Source organism: Protopterus annectens, chromosome 16.part0, assembly GCF_019279795.1.
Source record: "Protopterus annectens isolate FY-2018-M chromosome 16.part0, PAN1.0, whole genome shotgun sequence".
NCBI classification, from domain to species: Eukaryota; Metazoa; Chordata; order Ceratodontiformes; family Protopteridae; genus Protopterus; species Protopterus annectens.
Genome location: NC_056750.1, coordinates 346291724 through 346315070, shown reverse-complemented (window position 1 = coordinate 346315070; position 23347 = coordinate 346291724). Strand labels below are relative to the sequence as shown.

General features: G+C 42.3%; 1 protein-coding gene across 2 annotated transcripts in view; it reads left to right on the top strand.

Moving 5' to 3' along the window:
- The window catches only part of TBC1D13 (TBC1 domain family member 13), a 1245864-nt gene that overhangs the window by 704569 nt on the left and 517948 nt on the right, over nucleotides 1-23347 (top strand). Inside the window, exon 12 of one of the 2 annotated variants that reach the window (XM_044058417.1) lies at nucleotides 2066-4833. The exons of the other annotated variant lie outside the window; for it this stretch is intronic. Within the exon in view, the coding sequence (XP_043914352.1) occupies nucleotides 2066-2140 (75 nt within the window). The 3' untranslated portion in view covers nucleotides 2141-4833. Of the gene's footprint in view, nucleotides 1-2065; nucleotides 4834-23347 lie in introns of those variants that run through there. 2 annotated transcript variants of the gene reach the window in all.

The following is a 23347-nucleotide window of genomic DNA, read 5'->3' as shown; positions in this document are numbered from 1 at the left end:
GTTTCTTGGAAGATCATTTTCCTGATTGCCACTACTTTGGCCACTAAGATGTATGAACTTGAAGTATTTGTGTAAACCCCCTCACTGCCCCAAGCTCTTTATTGGTAGAGGATGGGGAGGATGTCTGTTCCAGTACACTGACTATCCAAGCCAGTCAGAACATAAAGGTGTACTGGATATATCCCCCTCCTTGCCCAGCTCTACATTGGAAGAGTCCAGCATTGAAGCAAAATACACACCTGTCCTTGCCCCTGCCCCAGCTCTTCACAGAAGAGCAAAGTAATGAAAAAAATAAATAAAAAACATGTGTTGTTTTTAAACTATAGCAGACTAATTCGCTGCACTGCCTTTCTGTACTGGCATACAGAAATGCTGGTACAGAAAGAATAATGCGGGAACTGAAATGTACTAAATTCATGTTAATACTGATTCTGTATGTTTGCTCAGTGAGCTGCATTTGTGACTAAAAAGGTTGCTTGGACTGGGGTGCCCTGGTGGTGTAGAGAGATAAGGCCCTGACTACAGTCCAGGCAACCCGGGTTTGATTAGCATCTAAGCTGACTGACAGAGTGGCGGGGGAGAGGGAACTTGTTGATGATGCTCCCTAAGGGGAGGCTTGGTCCATAGAGGGGAGTTGCCCTGTGACACAGATGACAATCATGGAGGGACGGGGAGAAGGCAAGTAGGTGAGGCATATAAAAAGAACCCCCTTTGGATGGAAGCACAGCCAGCCAAGCCTTCAGGATGACATTATGATCCACAACCAGCACCAGTAAATACTGGGGTAGTTGGAAGGGGTAGGAGGATGGCTGGTAGATCCGGCGTCAACATGGGGCACTGGGGTTAGTGCCATGAGGTCCAAGTGGACCAAAACAGGGTCTTTGGACCAGCCAATTACCCAGTTTATAAATGAATTAAAAATAAAATGCCCTTCAGTTTTGATGTAAACCAGCAGCTTGCAGTAGTGAAGTTGGTGCATAATAATGACCAATTATTTGTTTATTTTGTTGAGAATAGGGAACTATAGTCAGTAAGTATCTTTGCAAAGTATTTTATAAGCAGTACACACACTGCATTATTTTTCACTAGAAATCATACATACAGTTTCCTTTGTCAATAAATGGTAGTGCACTAGCAAGATTTGACACATTCATTGCCTATTTATAATATACTACTGACAGGCAAATACTTGTATTATTTTCAGTAAATAATACAACTGAGTTTTTTGTAGAAACAGAACCTCCCTTAGCTCAGTGTTTGTAGAAACAGAACATTCTCTGGCTCAACTGTCCTGTAGAGTGCTTCTTGCATGAAAGTCACTTTTAAAATTTTGCTTCTCTCACTCTCCCCTTCATTGTCTTTTGATAATTAAGATTCTAGTTTAAAGTTATCTAGCTGCTTTCGGAGCCCCTGAGAAAACAATGTAGTTACCAGTACATAAATACTCACCAGGTTTCAAGAGAATGATAGCCCTGCTGTATAGGTACCCGTTTCCTACCCACAGTCTCCTGTTTATGTTTAGGATATGTTGTAGTCAGAACTGTAATGGGAAAATGTTTTCATATTCATCATAATCCCTTGGGAGGAAGACATTCTGGTTTAGCTGGAAGGAAAGAATTGGGAACGGCTTACAAAGCATAGCCTTTTTACTCAGAAATAATGAATGCTGACAGGGCTGCGGGAAGCATGGGGTGTCCTGATGAAAACTTGGGCCAGATTTGTTGAATTACTAAACTGGAGTCCAGTCCTAAAGGTACTTAGCTAGTGTAAATGTTGTTCTTGAAGGTCTATTAAAATTGTGAGTACCCCCCTTTATGTAGTTTTACTAGCCAGTACACTTGCACAGTTTGAACTGTTTTCCATTGACTGACTGCTTGTTCACTTAGATCTGACGTTGTTGCTGTGTGGCACTATTCTGGACTCCGGATTACAGAGAAGGCTTCTTGATGGGCTTGCAGTATCTGTTCATGCATGACCACTTCCATAAAATTAGAAGTTATACTTTTTGTGAGCATAGATGAAATTAGTTCGCTATTCATGTAGCTTTATTTCTCTTTTATTCAAGGACTATCCAATATCTGAAACACAAGTAATCCTAAACAGAGCTAAGGAACTCCAAGATTGTAAAAAAGGAGAATGACCTGTTTTCGCACACGGCATTCCATTCGTGAAAGCTGATGCCTCACTGTGTGCTGCAGCTGGATGTGGCAGTACGTAAGTGCACTATGGGAAATTCAAGGTTCTGCACTATCTCCTTCCTTTTGTTACTGGAAAACACAAAGTGCTAATGAACGTCACTTCACACATCTTAAGATTTGCACTGAAAACCAAGTTGTGAGAAAATCAGCCAGACACTCCAGGATTTAATCATCCTTTTTAAGGAATAAAAATCAACAAGTGGCTGCTGCTTTCCTTTTCAGATTTTTGCATCCTAGAAGGCTCTTTTAAGGAGAGATTTGCACTTGTTTTTGAATTGAGTGCTTAATTTATGACTTTTTATCAGTACACAAGGAGAACAGAACTCATGAATTCATGTTTTTAAGTCAGTTAACAAATTTGGTCATCACACACAAGGATGTTCAGCAGTGTAAAATACCACAAAGTATTTCCTTGGCTAACTGGAATAAATGTTATTTTGTAGGGCCATAGTTTTTACATTTCTTAATACATTCTAACAAATTTGTGCAGAGTAAACAGGCTAGTATTTAATTCATTTCTTGTAAAAATTTATTTTGAGTTTTTTGTTTACGTGGGAGGAGGAAAGAAATGTATTAAGGTAGATTAGAAGATAGTGTGTATATGTAGATGGAATATATTTTTAGCATTTAACCATTTTACTAAAACTACATTAAGCCATTCCAGGTTTGTGCTGATCTTAAAGTAATGGCATTTTTCTTTTTAGTTGAAGACTTTGCTGTGCCTTTGAGTTTTTGTACCCATGCAAGTCATTTGATCATTCCTAAAATGCTGCATACTTAATCATGGACTGTTCCTTTTATACCAGTTATAATGCACTTAAGCTGAATGACTACCTTGTTCCAAGTAGCCAGACACTCTGCTGTAATGTCTAGGTCACGTGCTTGATTAAGAGGCTACAGGTATTGGTCTACCACTCCAGGTTCAAGTACATACTTCAGCTGTGCAAGACTGCTTGGGACAAAATGTCTGAATGCCATCTCTTTCATGGCAGGGCTGACTGACCCCTGTGCCCTGGAGCTGACTGACCCTTGGTTGAAGGTATAAGTCAGAAACCAAGCAGTAATTTTCTGGTGGCAATAGGAATGTTGATGGTGCACATTATCATTTCATCACATAATCACCTTCCACATGAGGTGTAAACTGATGGAAAATGGAGATCTGGCATTCTGGTAAGGAAGAGTAGAGCTAGCAAACTTTTGCTGTGGATCTCCAGCCTTAGTTTGGACTGGCTGCTCTCATTGTTCTTATACCAGTATAGTGCTCTGTTTACAGCATACTGTCTTTTAGGAGAGGGTGGGTGCTCACTCAGCAGAGTTGTTTCTGGTTGCCAGGGCTAAAATTAGTATGTAGATGAGTTTTTACAGATTGATTGGGGTGAGGGCATTATGATAATCATTATGTCAGAGAGAGAGAATCCTAAACAAACTAAGCTAATAAAGAAGCACAACCATTAAAAAAAAGGAGCATATATGTTAGGCCACCTGAATGGCATGGATGATATTGTCTGCAGTACTGACTAGGTCTGACAAGAAACACTGTCAAAATAGCAGTGGGTACTACAACATGAGCCTGACCCCGCAGTATTGTGAACCACAGGTGGTATGACAGGATTGATCTAGTGGTGGGACAGATAATCTGTGGCACACTTTTGCTGAACTTATATGTACTGTTTGAAAGGGATGAGTGTTTAGAACTTTCTGTTAAAGGAAAGGTGCCAGATATTCTTTGTAGTCCATTAATAAAAATGGCAATAAGCCTCTGTTTTACACATAGTCATCTGATGGAGATTGTTCTTTCTATTGTTTCTACCATTAAGGGGAGGGTGCAGCAATTCCTAGGGAAGGTAGAGATTTAACCTTGAGTGTCAGAGTTCTTTTGGAAAGTGTGTTCAACTGGAATAATTATGAAAGCGTAATTTGTATTTTAGTTGATTATTTTTGAATATGGATTTTGCAGGATTTTGATTGCCTACAAAATAAGAATTATGCAACAATGAGCCTTAATTCTTCCATTGCGATTAACTAAAGGAAAGGTTTTAGCAATGTTAAAGCACAGCTATCACAGCAGAATGGTCTAACTCAGAAGGCTAAAGTATTCACTTGCCACCATTACTAGATTGTCACTAAGTTCTATAAACAAATGCACAAGCAAACTTTCAGTTCTGCACAGTAGTGCAGCAGAAATATCGCATACCCCCATAAGTCCTTTTTGGTGCCTTCAATACTGCAGGCAATGTCAGACTGCTTAGAAAGTGTTGACTCTGTTACAGCCACAGTATAAATGGAACAAAACACCTGTGAGCAATGCACTGTACATGTGTTGATATATACTGTAATGTGGACATCTACAGTACATCACACTAATGTTTACTGATTAAATCCAGTGCAACGATACACAGTAGTAGCAACCTTTGTGGTCATAAAATGGATATATTTTCAAAACATACAGCTTTCTTAAAGTAACTCCCCTGTATTGTTTCAGTTGCCACAAGGCTATGGGTCACTGTGGTTTACCTACTTCATGTAGTATTTCATATTCTGATCATGGGTAAAGCTGAACATTCAACAGCCTTGTGGTGATTTTTGCTTCATTACTGAACAGAAGCAATTGTAAATAAAGTTGTGAAACACCATATGTAATCAGTTACCTTTATTTGTAGTGCAGCTACATTTTAACTTAGTTGAACAAACTAAACTAAAAACTATGCAGTTTAAACTAACAAAGCACAAGAGCAGCTTGTTAATACACATGGCTTTGCATCTTTCTGTGTCAGACTGCATTGTCAGCTGTTTTATGTACCAGTCTGCCAGACAGACCATCACTTGTCTGAAGTGTATGAATGAATCGGTTAGGTGCCTGTTCAGAAAAGTAGTAGTTTTCTGAGAGATTATTTTTTCTATAGGACTGGGAACAGAGAGTTGGACAAGTTTGATTGTCCTTGACATTTCAAGCTCCTGAAAAAGTTGTGTGTGTGAAGGCCTGTTTGGGTATGTGTGAATAGTATTTCCAGAATTAATGTTAAAAAGCCCTTCATTTGGAACATTAGCTTCTAGTTAAACTCTGTAGCTTGATATCAGCATTTTAAATGCTGTCAGTCGCACATTCTATCCATATCTACAACGGTGACCCCTTTTGAAATGGGGTCAGTCTTCTCCTGCACAACGGTGTGCTTATTTAAGACAGTATAAAAATGTGCACACATATTTTTCAACTATTTTCTTTTTAAGGCCTCACATCTGTTTCATTGTACGAGTCGTCTGCAAGATGATTGTCAATAGATGTCCTGTCTTCCCTCTGAGTTTGAATTATAAGATGTCTCCTTTTGATAATTAGTTTGGAGAGATACAGACTGGGAGTAGACAGGTCATTGATACAGAATACCCATTTGGATAAACATACACACACACACACACACACACACACACACACACACACACACACACACACACACACACACAGTGGCCAGTTGCAGCTTCCCTTTCTGTCTTGTTTTGTAGGGAAGGTGAAGCTTCACGGTATGTTTTGCGTCTCTTCATTACTGGAGTTCAGCTGAAATGAAGATTCACAGATAAATCTCTGGCTTTTTGTAAAGGCTGTGACATACCAGTGAGGCAACTGTAGGATGTATTAGATTTTTGAGGTGAACTACTAGGTTTTCAGTGAACTGAAGAAAACTGTTTGGTTTCAAAACATACTCCGAAGGCCTTTCAGAACAGGCGCAGCTATGGAAATATTTGTTAAATTTTTCTGGATAAGACCTCGTTACAGAGTGCAGTGTTTGGAATAACTGATCAAATTACATTGTAGAATTTTGCTGTAGTTAATAATGTTCTTCCAGCTGTACAGTAGTTAAGAACAAGCATGAAGCATTTACTAGAACTAGTTTATTAATAGGTCAGATGTAAACATGACCATTCCAAAATGTAATGCCCCCTTAGATGAAGGGAAGGGGTACTGCCTAAAGGAATTGCTGGTCACTGTCCTGAGCTCTAATACACAAAACATTTCAGTTGTGTAGGCCAGCTACCCTACTTTGAACAGTGTCAGTTATATTGTCAAATTCCTGTTGTGAAGCATAAGAAGTAATTTTGTATTAAATTTAGACCATTGTAAGACGCGGTGGTGCAGCGGTAGTGTTGTCGTCTCACAGCAAGAGATTCTCCCGTTCGATTGTCATCTGGAGTGCCTTCTGTGTGGAGTCTGCATGTCCTCCCCACGGTTGAATGGCATTTGAAAGACATGCATAGGGCGTGCCTTCGTTGAAGGTTGGGCGTCGAGCTGGCTCCTCGGCACCATAAAAGTCTACTGCCAGTCATTAGCGGACCGGAGTTCCGCTGTGGCGACCCCTAACCAGGAAAAGCCGAAAGAAGAACAACTTCGGGTGAAACAGTAGCTTCCTATTAAGATTTAAGGAGTTGACAGACGTTATTTTGCATATTGGGATATATTTGTCAGAAACATTAACTGGATTTTCTTTGTGAATATAACAGTATGGTAAGACGGGACCCTTAATTTATAAAAAGTGAGCATGTGTGTGTTCACTGATACAGAGACTTTATCTTCTTTCTTACAGTCTATTTTGATGTGTGATTGGTAAGCATACATTAATGTACCTTTTCTTAAAAATCTTACGTTTTGGGCTCTTACCCTGTTATAGGTTTACCACACTGTAAGGAAAAATAAAGCTTTTGATTTTTCCTCTGAATCTGCCTTTTCAGTAAATGCCTGTCAGTTTTTGCCAGGCATTTGGGGAATGTAATTAGTAGCATTTTGATGTAGTGTATTTACCTAGTATTTTGTTGTACTGCGGTGGTGGTGCTGCGGTAGCGTTGTCGCCTCACAGTTAGACGTTGCCCGTTCGATTCTCAGTTAGAGCGTCTTCTGTGTGGCGACATGCGTGAATGGGCGTTCTTTCGTTGAAGGTTGTACGTTAGGCCCGGCAAGCCAGCACGTAAAAATCTACTGCCAATCATTAGCGGACTGGAGTTCCGCTGTGGCGACCCCTAACCGGGAAAAGCCGAAAGACACAAACATTTACCTAGTATTTTGTTGTAACCCTTCCTTGCCGGCTCAACATGGCAACTTCCTTTTTGTCAGTTTCAAAAACAATCAACAGACCATAACATGTATAACAAGATTGGCTCATTTTGTTGTTTTAAAGCCTTACAGTATGCAATACATCTGTACTTTACAGACACACCGGCCTGAGGTCTCTAAAATATATTTCTAATGGCATTTTGAAAAAGCTAACTTAGGTCTAGTGATTTGTGTTGATGCTGCATCTACTTGTAAGTGGCCACAATCATTTTGTTAGGTTAACCTCCTAGTCCAGTGATGGCAAACCTTTTGAGCTCAGCATGTCAAAAATTTGGAAAATGCCTATCTTGACACTGCTAGTGTGTTACCCCCTCCCCCAAAAGAGAAACAATTCTTTACATATTCATTCAACGTGTGTGGAGTCTTTTTCTCCTTTTCTGATGTCCTTCAAGGATGCATCTGCAGTCATAACATATGGGTTGTCCTGCCTCAGGCAGCCCTTCGGTCGGCCGGATTCCAAAGTCTGGGTCTGGCCTTGGCTGATGTCGCACTTTCCCCAACGTCATAGCTGCTGGGGTATAAAGGCATCAGCCGACGCCATTTTCCTCAGTCTTTCTTGCCGCGCGGTGCCCGAAGCAGAAGCTGTTCGCAAGTACCGGTCGGTCAGATCCAGAGATTTCAGCTACCGAAGACTCCGTAAAAAGCTAAGTACCCCGTTGGGGAATCTTTCTTGCCTCAGCCGATGTCAGACAAAGTAAATAATTGTTTAACTTGTGGGAAACAAATACCTCATAAGGATTTCCATTCTTACTGCCTTCCTTGCTTAGGCCCAGACCACGACGTATCAGCTTGTTTAGCCTGTGCCTCCTTCAACCGACGGACTCTTAGACGTCGGTCGGAGTTTGCAGAAGAATTTTTCGGATCCGCTTTTGCATATAAAATGCCGTCGGAGACTCCGACTACGCATTTGGCCAAAAAACGCAGGGAAAAGGACCGACACTCACGGCCCGCGGTTTCGGCTGAAACCACGGCTAGGCCTACCGCGAGTGTCTCGGTTTCGGCTGAAACCGAGCCCTCGGTTCTTTCTACAACAGAAACCATACCTCCGACAACCGAGGCCAGAGAGGCCCCGGCTGAGTCTGCTTCAGAAATCCCTACCGAAGCTAGCGCTCAAGATTTGTCCGACACCATTCCATTGGACATTTCCACACCTGCACGTGGGGCAGCTAGGCCCCCTGCTTCTATGTCTATTAAGGCCTTCTCCAGGGCTAAAGCTGCCAAACTTACAAAAGCTTTACCTGCTAAATCTACTTCTCAGAGGCCTTCCTCAAGTTCTCAGATTCTCAGTCTTGCTGAGGACCTTATATCCTTGATTAGGGGTTCCCAACCTCACCCAGACAGGGCCTCCCAACCTCCACCAGACAAAAGGCCTAGGACTGAACCCTCTGAACCTCTCTCCTCTGATTACTCCACGGATGGATCTGATTTGTCAGACCATCAGTAAGGGGTCTATTCTCCTTATGAGGATTCAGATGCTGAAGATTCTATTCCTTCGGCCTCCCCTCCTGAAGAATTTTCCTTTGGGGAGACCTTGCACTCTATGAGGGAACACTTTCAATGGCAGGGTCAGGATTTTTCTGATTCTAGAAAAAGACTAAGGACTTTTTTACATTTGCCCCAGCATAGGCCCTTAGCCATACCACCAGTGCTAACTGTAATTGATGATGTGTATAATGATGTTAGCTCTGCACCTGATTCTCTTCCCCCGGCCCCTGCCAAACCTGACAGATATTACAGGGTCCCAGATTCTCACTTCCACCTGTATAAAGCCCATGCTGCAGACCCAGAAACTATTTCACAGGGCCCAAAAGGCGTTGCAGCTGCCACTGCAAAAAAAACCCTACCCTCTGAAAGAGAGTCTAGAGCATTAGAGAGATGGGGTAAAAAGGTTTATACATCTGCTACTCTTTTTGCCAGGGCATTAAACTGTCAATTCCATATGATACAGTACCAAGAATATTTGTTAGATCAGCTGAATAAGAAGCTTTCTTCTCCTGAACCTTTAGACCGTAAATCCCTTCTGGATTTGGTACACAACTCTCAGCATGTCAGTAATCATTTCTTAAAAAGTGGCTATGATGCACTGGAGGCTTCATTTAGATCAGCTATGACTGGGGCAGTAATTCATAGGCATGCCTGGCTAAAAGAGCAATCCCTGCCAGACCATGTCAAGGCTAAGTTCCTAGATGCTCCAATGGAGAAACAAAGTTTATTTGGCTCCCCTGCACAGGAGATTCTAAAGAAAGTGGAAGAAAAAGCAAAATCTGTGCAAACAGTAAAGGAATTTCTACAGGTCCAACCTCCGAGGTTCAGCAGAAACTGACCTTCCAAGAATTGGTCCTTTCCAGACACCTCCAGAGCACAGAGGGGCAGGAATAGACGCCCTCGAGGCAGAGGTCAATCAAAGGGTGCCTATAGGGGCCGTCAGTGGCAGCCTGCCAACCAGAGGAGTAGTGCCACAGCTGCAACTACAACCACTACCACAGGACAAACACAATGACTTGACTCTGATTCCGCCTACCAGGGAACAACTGGAAGCTCCCTTGGGCGGAAAGCTGGCTTTATTCTCAAAAAACTGGCATTGCATTACAAAGGACACATGGACATTGCAAACAATAGACAAAGGATACAGGTTTCACTTCCACACTTTACCAAAAAGGAGCGGAATGCCAAACCTACCACCAAACCAGAAGCCAGAGGCTTTAAGACAAATCAAAAAATTACTTCAGATGAAAGCGATAGAAAGGGTACCATCTATGGAACAAGGCCAAGGATTTTACTCCAGACTATTCCTTGTACCAAGAAAAGAAAACCAATGGAGGTCTATTCTCGACTTGTCCGCACTGAACACATATCTCATTGTGCCAAAATTCAAAATGCTGACCCTACAGCAACTTCTTCCCATGTTGGGCAAGGAGTCTTAGCTGGTGACTCTAGATCTCAAGGAGGCATACCTGCACGTCCCTATCCGACCAGATTGCAGAAGACACCTCAGATTTCTTGCAGGATCAGAGCATTATCAATTCTCAGCATTACCCTTTGGCTTATCTACTGCGCCCAGAGTAGTCACGAAATGCATGGCATCAGTAATTGCACATTGCAGACTTCAGGGAATTCAAATCTACCCATACCTGGACGACTGCCTAATACAAGCGGACAGCAAGACAAAATTGATAAAGGATTTGGCCTATGTCATACACCTGCTACAGGCCTTGGGATACACAGTCAACATCCAAAAGTCAAGACTAGTGCCATCCCAGAGGATAACCTTTTTGGGTGCGGATCTGGACACAATAACTCAGATGGCTTTTCTCACAGAAGAAAAACAAAAACAACTTCCAGATTACTTCATGACTTTGACAAGACAAACTCAGCTTACTGCAAGGAAAGTCCTGCAGGCCCTGGGTTTCATGGCATCCTGCATAATCTTGATCCCACATGCCAGGCTGCATATGTGGAAATTACAATGGTACCTAAGGAATGTATGGTCTCAACACAGACACAGTCTAGAATCCATGATACCAATCATTCCATGCCTTCAAAAAGAATTCCTGTGGTGGGCTCAGGCCTGCCAGTCCAACAGAGGGTTGCCTTTCAACAAACCAAAACCAAGGCAGACCATCACCACGGACGCCTCAGACCTAGGATGGGGAGCACACATGGAGGACAAATGTATCCAAGGCCGATGGCTTCAAGGACAGCTAAATTTACACATAAACCAAAAGGAGATGCTGGCAGTGAAGCATGCAGTCGAGGCATTCCAACCATTCCTCCAGCAAGGACATCTGCTGATAAGGACAGACAACACCACGGTCATGCGGTACATAAACAAACAGGGAGGCACGCATTCCTACCATCTATGCTGGATGGCAATGGATCTGTGGAACCTAGGCCTGAATCTCAATATCCAACTGCAGGCCATATTTGTACCAGGAAAAGAAAATTCACTAGCAGACAGCTTAAGCAGGACTACCACGGATGCTCACGAATGCATGCTGCATCTAGACATCTTCAAACTCATAACAAAGAAATGGGGATTGCCAGAGATAGATCTGTTCGCCTCCCCTCTCAACCACCAACTGAAGAAATTCTGCTCAAGGACATACCACCCACAAGCCTGGAGGGTGGACTCTCTCTTTCAGCTGGAATGCTCTAATAGTGTATGCATTCCCACCTCTCCCACTGATGTACAAGGCTCTACTGAAGATCAGGGAGGAACAGCCAAAGGTGATACTAATAGCTCTGGACTGGCCAAGACAACACTGGTATCCGCTACTGAGAAGCATGTCTCAGGCGAACTCATGGCCTCTACCCCTATGGCCTCTTCTTCTAACGCAGAACAATTTCAAGACCCTGCATCCATACTTGAAAACACTGCAACTAACTGCCTGGAAAATTGCTTAAAACCAAACCAAACTGTCTTATCTCAGAGGGTCAAGGACATTATCCTGGAGGCTCGCAGACCCTCCACAAGGAAGACATACACAGCAAAATGGAAGAGATTCCTCATTTGGAGCACATCAAAAGGCACAGATGTCACAGTGACAAACCTAGCACACATCCTAGAATACTTAGCAGAATTGTTCCACAATGGCCTGTCTTACTCTTCCATTAAGATTCATGCTTCAGCAATTTCAGCAGAATACAATATGGATCCTCCTATCTTCTCTCACCCTCTACTCAGGCAATTTTTGCGAGGGATCAGAAATGTTAAACCCCCAAGGAGACCCCCTCTACCTGCATGGGATCTCAATTTTGTGCTGGAAAAATTGACACTACCTCCTTTTGAACCAGCAGCATCAGCAGATTTACAATTTTTATCTTGGAAAACTGCTTTCCTTCTGGCAATCACTTCAGCAAGAAGAGTATCCGAGCTACAGGCATTAACGGCAGTGCAGCTTTTCCTTATTTTTCACCAGGATAGAGTGTCTCTGAGAACCAATCCTACTTTCATGCCAAAGGTGGTATCCAGGGTATCCTTGAACCAAGCTATTCATTTGCCTACGTTCTTCCCTAACCCACAGAACAAAGGAGAAAAACTCTTGCACACCTTGGATATACACAGACAACTACGCTACTATCTGGACAGAACTAAAACCAGCAGAAAAACTGACCAACTTTTTGTAGCCTATGCAACTGGGGTGCAAGGAAAAGCAATTTCCAAGCAGACAATTTCAAAATGGATAGGAAATTGCATTCGCTTTGCTACTCTTTTCATGGAAAGACAGCTCCTGAAAATATCAGGCCTCATTCCACAAGGGCAACAGCCACCACTACAGCTTTCCTACGGGGGTGGCTACCAAGGACATTTTAGAAGCTGCTACTTGGAGCTCCGTGCATACATTTGCCAAGCATTATAATCTACCTTTATACTCCAGATCCCGAGCAGGCTTTGCAACTGCAGTTTTACAGGGGATCTTAACTACACCATCCTTTTCTTAGTACCTCCTCCCCCAGTTTGGCTATGGTATTCTACCCATATGTTATGACTGCAGATGCATCCTTGAAGGACATAGTACAGTTTTGTACCTACCATAAATGTAGATGTCCGATAGGTATGCATCTGCAGTCAGGATTACCCACCCTCCTTCCCCTCTGTGGTATTCCTAGGGTGCTTACCCCTCTTTCAGCTAGCTGGGGGAATCTATTATGATGTATTTGTTTGTTTGTATATGTGTATATATATATATATATATATATATATATATATATATATTTTTTGCTACTGTTTGGAACATTCTACTTTTATCCAAATTTAGCCTTCCTAGAGGGCACCTGGCATCTGGGGCAAGAAACACTGAGGAAAATGGTGTCGGCTGATGCCTTTATACCCCAGCAGCTATGACGTCGGGGAAAGTGCGACATCAGCCGAGGCCAGACCCAGACTTTGGAATCCGGCCGACCGAAGGGCTGCCTGAGGCAGGACAACCCATATGTTATGACTGCAGATGCATACCTATCGGACATCTACATTTATGGTAGGTACAAAACTGTACTTTTTTCTCCATCATCATGCATCTTTAGAGGGGTATATTTAAGTACAGGGGTGTGTGTGTCCTCTTACAGCAATAAATAAATATGAATGTTAAGCTTTTTTCATTGTATCTGAAGCTTTGACCATTTTCATTCTAGTTGTAGTTATAGCTAGTTGAGATGCAGAAATGCATATTTGAAGGCATTTTTCCTGATACTGTTTTTAAGTGCTTTTGTCCTAGAACTGTTCACAAGCACATGAGCACCTTGTACTTCCAGCTAGTGTACTATGTTGTTCCCATGTCATACTTTAGTTATTAAATGTAAACTGAGCACTGAGATGTTGGACTAAATTCTACTTGTTCGTAAGTTCATAGATTAGTACTAGGCTAACTGCCCTTCTGGGCTGTTTTAAGCCTGGCCAGCTACCCTATGTGAGAATCAAACCCTGAACCGTGTTTCTGTAAGGTAAATACCTTAACCATTATGACAACCTCCTACCTTGTATTTTATTTTTACTGTCCATTACTATGGGGTGAGAATGGCAAAATAATTAACATTTTGACTGCTATTAGAATCGGTATTTTATCTTGGTGCACTTAAGGTCTGCTGAACCGTAACCATGCTGATATTTTTGTCCAGCAGTGCAGAGAATTTACTGAAATATGATTATTTTTAATAGCCTCCCTGTCTAGGTCACATTTTGAAAATGTTCATGCTTTAAGTTTGGTTACTGTAGTATTACAGCATGTGTTAAACTGAAATATTATAAGTAATAAATAAAGGCTGTCTGTAAACTTTAAAAAAGCACTAACCAAAAAAAACAAACTATGTGCAGAGACACTTTATTGCCCAAGAAACACACACACATGAAAACGTTGAGCACATACAGGTTCTAAGTCATGTACTTTTTTCCCTGAATACCCACAGGACATCATCAGAACAATGAATAAAATCATTCTGCTCACAAAACCTTTATACAACTAGTGCTAATCACATGTTAAAACAATCCAATCAGGAATTAATCAAACACACACATGTAAATCTATAAAACACTGTATTATATTCAAAATCAAACAAGCAATTTAGAAAGCGATACACTGGAAGTGTAAAAACCTAAAACTTTAAAACAATGAACTCCTATCTAAAACAAAATGTAATTAAAAACATAAAATTCCCAGTGAAAAATAACCTACTTGCTATATGTCACATGGTAGACTTTAAAAAGCAGCTGACAGCTCTGGGTAAGATGTTGATACTTTTTTTTTGTGTTGCATGCCTTTAGTAAATTTCTAAATTAATAAGGAATTTTTGCATGAAATGTGGTGCTTATTAGTACATACTTTCATAGAGATGGCCTCTTTCTTTACTTTGCTTAAAAACATAGGAAGTAAAGTGTTCCCAAGTCATGGCTTGTCCATTGAGCATATCCGAGAAAGCGTTTTGAAACATTTTTAAATTTCAGGGGTAATCTACTTGTTTCGTACAAGGATACCTATTTGTGCATGCATGTCCACAAGGCACTGATGCCTTTCCTGCAGGCAGCTGCACAGAAAAACTGGTGTGTGAAAGCTGAACTGTATCCAGTTTTGCTTCTTCCACAGTTTTAAAGCAAATTTCATAATTTTTTAAGGGTTAAAATTTTTTTGGTGGAATGGCAACAATACTTCAACTGCCATTCATGCAGCTTGAAGACAGTAAGACAGCACAGACCAGTAAAGTAGTCCCTACTGCTTGAGTGTCACTGCCATTCAGCAGTTCAGAGGGTTGTCGCCCTCACTAAACAAATATGTGTCAAGTTCATGCCTGAATAAGAACACATTGCAGATTATTAATACATTTTTGCTTTGCATATACATTGCAGAGATATATCAGTGCCTTAATGCAATACATGGTTAAACTGTTGTAGATAAACACCATGCATCCTGCCCTTAGGAAGTTATGCAGGAAAAGGATCGCTAGCAGGTGTCAGATTTATTTAGTTATTTATTTTATTTTATTTCTATTTGTTTTCCAGGGAAGAGCACTGATCTGCATGGATCTTTTTCAGACTCCGCCCGGGAGCAGTGTCTAATTAAGTGACTTGCTTAGAGTCACATAGTTAGGTAATGGAAACTGAAGGAATCAAGCCTTGCACCACCGGACAACAGGAAGCAGCTTATTAAAATTTCCTTAATCCTCTAAGCCAGCTGCAAAACAGTGATTTATTAACATGAATAATATCTCACCAGCACCAGACGAGTATGTAGCAATATTAATATTTACAGGTTTGTCGACCTTACCCAGGTTTGAAACAGCTCTCGACTATGCTGTTGCAGTTAAACCTTGGTGCCTGGTGTCATCTGTGCCATCATGTGTACTTAAGTGGACCACAATGACATCACCTTCTGAATCCCAGTGTAGTACACTTTGTTCTGAGCATTTTCTGGAAGATGGTAAAGATTTCTTTAATTGGACAGTCAGTCTCTTATTAGCTTCTCCTGCCCTCATTGTGGTAGATAAGTCAAACAAGTAAACCTGGAAGATGTGATTCCTATTTACCTCATAGAGGACACAGCTTCAGTGTAGTCTTCTGTCAGATTTCTGTAACTAGTGCTTCACAGATATGGATAATGACATGGCTCAAAAAGATCATTAGATATTTTTTGATATTCCAAAACACCTAAGAAATGTTAGTGTACATTTGCGTCATGTATGCTGGTGTTGTATTCTTCAGACTTCCTGTTGATGTAGGAGCTTCAAATCTAGAAGGACAAGCTAGGTTTACCTCAATTGTGTAAAAGGTTATGAAGGCTGAATGAAAACATCCTCGCACATGAGTGTATTGCTCTCTCTAGACTTCAGGAAACTTGAAAAATGTGGGCAGAATATGTGTATTGCTGTGCTGGGGATTTCAGTGGCCAGTTATATTATGAAGAATCAGGCCTGAATACCAAATACCAGAAGAAAGATAATGATGCATCAGATGTGCTTCCAAATGAATAAATAAGTAGCCATCATGAAATGTCCCAAGTAGTCCATGACATTTAGAAAGTCTATATTTTTCACCCATTGTGATGCGACTGGAATAAAAACCTTCACACCTCACTGAAGGCATACCTCCCCTACAACATCCAACATCGTATACATAAGGTATGTACTTGATTATCATGAAATTCAGAATTGTTGTTACTGAGCTAAAATAGGCTATAAAGAGTCATGAAACATACAGTACACTGTCCCAACACAGCTTTGATGTGTATGAGAAACAAAACAAGACACCCCCTCCCACCCACTAGTCCTGTGAGCCTCAGAAGCATACACTTGTTTTGTACAAAAAATTTAATTAGGCTTCTTCTCCAAGAAACACCACCTTGTCAAACTAGTCCCTTACAAGAAAAGGGAGTTTTCTTTTTTTGCAGTCTCGTTCTTCTGAGCCAGAAATTGGTAGTTAAAACAAAGAAAAAGGGTATAAGGCTGATTCATCTGATTTAGACATAAATGGTTTCCCCTACATTAGAAGCTACCTCAACATCACTACAACCTTGACCATTTCCTGTGTGTTGATGTCTTCCAACACAGTGGAACAAACTATAGATGTTCATCGTGCATACAGCTGCAGTAATCACATATGGGTTCTCTGCCATCAGGCGGTCCCTCGGTTGGCCGAATTCCAAAGTCTTGGTCCGGCGTCGGTTGTTGTCACTTTCTTTCCTGATGTCAGTGCGACAGGGGTATATAAGACACAGCCGACGCCATATTCTTCAGTCTTTTTTGCCGTGCGGTGCCCGAAGCAGAAGCAGTTCGCAAGTACCGGTCAGCCAGCTCCTGAATTTACGAAAAATTAGAAACCGAAGTCTTCTTTAAAGCTAAGTACCCCCTTGGGGAAACTTTTCTTGCCTCAGACCGATGTCAGACAAAGTTAACAATTGTATTTCATGTGGGAAGCAAATACCGCATAAGGATTTCCATTCCCTCTGCATAACTTGTTTAGGCCCAGATCACGACGTCTCTGGTTGTCGCTTTTGTGCTACTTTCAATAAACGCACTATTAAGCGTCGGGCGGAGTTCGCCCAACATTATTTTGGTAAAGCCTTTGATTATAAAATGTCGTCGGAGACTCCGACTACCGTTTTGTCCAAAAAACGCAAGGACTGACACGCAAGGTCCGCGGTCTCCACCGACACCATGCCAAAACCGACTGCATGTGGTCTGGTTCTCAGCGAGATGCCTTTGCAGTCCCTGACTACCGATGACACTTTGGCGGTGTCTTCTGTACCCGAGACCACAGGTGCCTCGGCCCTTACTCAGACTACAACCACCGAAGCCACTGTGAGTGTTGAGTCTCCTAATGTGGACAGGTCCACTTCCACCCAGGGTGTCTTTAGGCCCTCATCTTCCTTTTCCATTAAGGCCTTTACTAAGTCCAAATCAGCCATGCATCCCAAGAGGCCTGTTGCTCAGGGCTCATCCCCAGGCCCCATGCCTAAAAAGCAGATGCTTAAAATGGCTGAGGATTTGATTACCCTTATCAGGGGTTCCCAACCCCCTCCAGACAAGAGACCCAGAGTGGAGGAAGATTCTCCCTCTTCTGAACAGGGCTCCATTTTCTCGGAACATTCTGATGTAGAGGAGCACTCATACTCCCCTTATGAAGATTCAGATGCAGAACAGTCCATTCCTTCTGTATCTCCCCCCAGAGGATTTCTCTTTTGGGGAAACCTTGCACACCTTGAGGGAGCACTTCCATTGGGAAGGCCAAGACTTTTCTGATTCCAAGAAAAGGCTTAGGGAATTTCTTTTGTTACCTCAACACAGACCGCTGGCTATACCTCCTGTCTTGGACATACTTGATGATGTTTACTCGGAGGCTTGTCTTAGTCCGGATTCCCTGCCTCCTGCTCCAGTCAAACCTGATAGGTACTACAGAGTTCCTAACTCTCACCAATTTCTTTTCAAAAGCCATAATGCTGACCCTGAAACCATTTCTCAAGGCCCCAAGGGAATGAAGGCCTCTACTGCCAAGAATCCACTACCTTCCGAAAGAGAATCTAGATCCTTAGAAAGGTGGGGGGAAAAGGTATACACCTCGGCCACCCTAGCCATGAGGGCCTTAAATTGTCAGTTCCATATGCTTAAATACCAGCAGTTTCTGTTATCTCAATTAAGAAATAAAATGTCTCAACCTGAACAACCAGATTTGAAGGAATTGCAGGATATGATGCATAGCGCAGAACAAGTGGGTAAACACACCTTACAATGTGGCTATGATGCCTTAGAGGCCTCAAGCAGAGCTGCTGTTACAGGATCAGTCATTCGTAGACATGCTTGGCTTAGGGAACAAAGCTTGCCTGACCATGTTAAAGCTAAACCACTAGATGCTCCTTTACAAAAGGATGTACTATTTGGTACTAATGCTGAGGAGATACAATGTAAAATGGAAGAAAAAGCTAAATCTATGCAAACTGTCAAAGCTTTTCTACAGGTACAACCACCTCGTTTTAGCAGAAATTGGCCTTCTAAAAACTGGTCCTTTCCAGCCAGAGACAAGCCCCAAAGAGGTAGATACAGGCGTACAAGGGGCAGAGGACAATCTCAAGGATCATATAGAGGCAGACAATGGCAATCTCCAGCACCAAGAGGTGGCGAAGACAGTACACAACAATACAGGAAACAAACCCAATGACTTTCCCCTTTGCATGCCAAGCAAGGCTCAGGTGGCAGCACCCTTGGGAGGAAAGCTGGCATTATTTTCAAAAAATTGGCATATTATCACAACAGACAAATGGATCCTGGACATTATAAACAGAGGCTACAGATTTCATTTTCACACTCTTCCAAAAATGAGAGGCATGCCAAACCTGCCACACAATCAAAGGGCAGAGGCACAAATACAAATTTCAAAACTCATGGACATGAAAGCTATTCAAGAGGTACCTACTCACGAACAAGGTCAAGGTTTTTATTCCAGACTATTTCTGGTACCAAGGAAAGGAACCGACTGGAGACCCATTTTGGACTTATCCATCCTAAATACATTTCTACTCGTAACAAAATTCAAGATGCTCACATTACAGCAGCTTCTTCCCATGCTGGGCAAGGGGTGTTTTGGCTGGTAACATTGGACCTCAAGGAGGCATACCTGCATGTCCCAATCAGACAAAGCTGCAGAAGATACCTCAGATTTCTTGCAGGTTCACTCCACTAACAATTCTCTGCATTGCCCTTTGGCTTATCTACTGCGCCCAGAGTATTCACGAAATGCCTGGCATCAGTAATCGCCTACTGCAGACTTCAAGGGATACAAATTTACCCTTATTTGGACGACTGCCTGATCCAAGCGGACAGCAAGCACAAACTTCTGGAACATCTGGCTTATGCAATACGGTTACTGAATTCTCTGGGATACACAATCAACAAAGAGAAATCCAGGCTAACACCATCTCAGAAAATAACTTTCCTGGGTGCCAACTTGGACACAAACACCCAGATGGCCTACCTTACGCCAGAAAAACAGGGGCAACTAACTCAGTACTTCAAAATGCTAGCAAATTGTACCAGGCTTACTGCAAGGAAAATCCTGCAGGCTCTGGGCTTCATGGCATCTTGCATTCTTTTAATCCCATGTGCAAAGTTGCATATGAGAAAACTTCAATGGTACCTAAAAAACCTATGGTCTCAGCACAGCCACAATTTGGAAACAATAATACCAATAATTCCATGTTTGCAAAAGGAATTTCTATAGTGGGCCCAAGCATGTCAAACAAACACAGGTCTCCCATTCTGCAAGCCTCAAGCAAATCAAGTCATCACAACAGATGCCTCAGATTACGCCTGGGGGGCGCACATGACAGACAGGTGCATTCAGGGCAAATGGTCCCAAAAGGAAAAGCACCTTCACATCAACCAAAAAGAAATGCTAGCAGTGATAAATGCAATTACAGCATTCAAGGACCTCCTGCATCCAGGACAATTATTGATGAGAACAGACAACACCACAGTAATGTGGTACATAAACAAACAAGGAGGAACACATTCATACCCTCTGTGCAGACTAGCCATGACACTTTGGAACTTGGCTCTGGAATGGCAAATCGAACTTCAAGCACAGTACTTGCCAGGTTTGGAAAACATGCTGGCAGACAGCCTAAGCAGAAATATGACAGATCCACACGAATGGAAGTTGCATCCTCAGATGTTTACACAGATAATCCAAGCGTGGGGAAGGCCAGACATAGATCTCTTCGCCTCCCACAGGAATCATCAATTGGAAAAGTTTTGTTCAAGGACCTTCCATCCAAAGGCCTGGAGAGTGGACGCCCTTTCATTCAGTTGGACAGCATGGACGGTGTACGCTTTCCCTCCTCTGCCTCTTCTTCCCAAGGTGCTCTTGAAAGCAAGAGCAGACAGACCGAAGATGATACTGATTGCTCCAGACTGGCCAAGACAGCACTGGTATCCACTCCTGAGGAGCCTAACACATACTACTCCCTGGCTTCTACCTCTAATGCCTCTTCTGCTGACTCAGCACAGCTACAAAACTCGTCACAGTCAGCTGAAAACACTCAATCTCGCTGCATGGAAAATTCCTTAACACCACAACAGATCCTACTCCCCAAAGAGGTGCAGGACGTCATTCTGGAGGCCAGAAGGCCATCAACTAGAAAGGCCTACTCCGCAAAATGGAAACGGTTTTGCTCCTGGAATGAGAAAAAAGGCCAGGATCCTAGAAAACTAAATTTGCCTCAGGTATTACAGTATCTAGCTGAGCTGCTGAACAGTGGGCTTTCATTTTCCAACATAAAAATCCATGCCTCAGCCATTTCTGCAGAATTCAACACGGATCCACCGTTATTCTCTCACCCACTTTTAAGACAGTTCCTCAGAGGGGCTAAGAATATAAGACCACCAAGGAAACAACCAGTGCCAGCCTGAGATCTTATTTACATTCTAGAAAAATTAACATTGCCTCCCTTTGAACCAGCTGCCTCAACAGATTTGCAATATTTGTCCTGGAAAACAGCTTTCCTTCTGGCCATTACCTCAGCTCGTAGGGTTTCGGAGCTACAAGCCCTCATGGCTGTGCAGCCCTTTCTCATCTTCCATCAGGACAGGGTTTCCCTTCGAACCAATCCGTCACTTATGCCTAAAGTGGTATCCAGGGTAGCTTTGAATCAAGCCATACACTTACCTACCTTTTACCCCAATCCTCAAAACAAAGGGGAAAGGCTGCTACATTCCTTAGACATCCATAGGCAGCTCCGTTATTATTTGGACAGAACAAAGCCTTTCAGGAAATCAGAACAGCTTTTTGTGTCCTATGCTGTAGGAGCTCAAGGGAAGCCTGTTACCAAACAGACAATTTCAAAATGGATAGGCCACTGCATACGATTTTGTTACACCTATCATGGGAAATCTGTCCCTACAGGCATCAGATCCCACTCCACCAGGGCCACAGCTACCTCTACAGCGTTCCTCAGAGGAGTTCCTACCAAAGATATTTTGGAGGCAGCGACTTGGAGTTCTGTGCATACCTTCACAAAACACTACCACCTGCCTTTATATTCCAAAACTAGAGCAGGCTTTGCCACTGCTGTATTGCAGGGCATTCTGGCTCATCCCAGTTCCACCTAGTGCCTACCACCCTGTGCGTAGCTTTGGGATTCTACCCATATGTGATTACTGCAGCTGTATGCACGATGAACATAGTACAGTTTTGTACCTACCATAAATGTAGATGTTCGAGTGCTAATACAGCTGCAGTACAGGTTTCCCTCCCTCCTTCCCCTCTTGGTAAAGGACTAGTGGCTAACACCTCCTCTTACAACCTTATTTAGGTTATCCTCCTATGGTGTATTTGCTTGCAACTACTGTTTTTTGATTACATTGCATTGCTTGAATATATTTTTATATATAATTTATGTATTGCCTTCCTTCTGGGGGCACCTGACATCTGGGGCAAGAAAAGACTGAAGAATATGGCGTCGGCTGTGTCTTATATACCCCTGTCGCACTGACGTCAGGAAAGAAAGCGACAACAACCGACGCCGGACCAAGACTTTGGAATTCGACCGACCGAGGGACCGCCTGACGGCAGATTACTGCAGCTGAATTAGCACTCGAACATCTACATTTATGGTAGGTACAAAACTGTACTTTTGCCAGTACCTGGTATGTTAAAATGTGCCTTTGTCATTAACTATGTTGCATTACTATGAATCGTAATGTCTTCTGGGTGTCACATGAGACTTCCAGACAGAGAAAGAGAAAGCTTCCTGTAGAGAATTCTTTTGTGTGGAATAAGAGAGTTATACTTTATACACACAACAATGATAACGCTACTAAGTATTACTTTAAACCCCATATTTCTGTAACGGTGGCATTAAAGATTCATTGTATGTAAAAGAAAATTCTGTAGAGTTTGTTTGTGTCTTTCGGCTTTTCCCGGTTAGGGGTCGCCACAGCGGAACTCCGGTCCGCTAATGATTGGCAGTTGATTTTTACGTACCAGCTTGCCAGGCCTGACGCACAACCTTCAACGAAGGTACGCCCATTCACACGTCTCCACGCAGAAGATGCTCTAGCTGAGAATCAAACTGGAAAGCGTCTTACTGTGAGGCGACAACGCTACCACAGCACCACCACCGCGGTTTTCAAAAGAAAATTCTGTAGAGTAAGATCTTTAAATCTTTTCAGTCAGAATGTCCATACATGCCTACAAACCACAGTCATTTTCCATGTAAATCATATCATACAGTTAACCTTTCTGATGTAGCTGTAGGACTGTAATATAATATTTATCCTTTGGTGTCTAAAGTCAGCTGTTTCGTAAGATAATATAGGGAAAACTGTAGACTGTTAGATATGGAGTTGACCTTTTATGTTGAATAAGGACTAAATTAATTAGGCCATATCCCTTTCTAATGTGATGTGTTATTAAATACAGACTATTCATTTCATTCAAATGGGAGTTCGCTCTGTTGGTCTAATTGTGAAAATGCACATTTTCATTTGTACATGTACTGGAGTAATTCTGAAGCTAAACATCTGCATTGTAAAGAACACAACGTAATTTTACAGAAAGCAAGGTCCTCTGCCA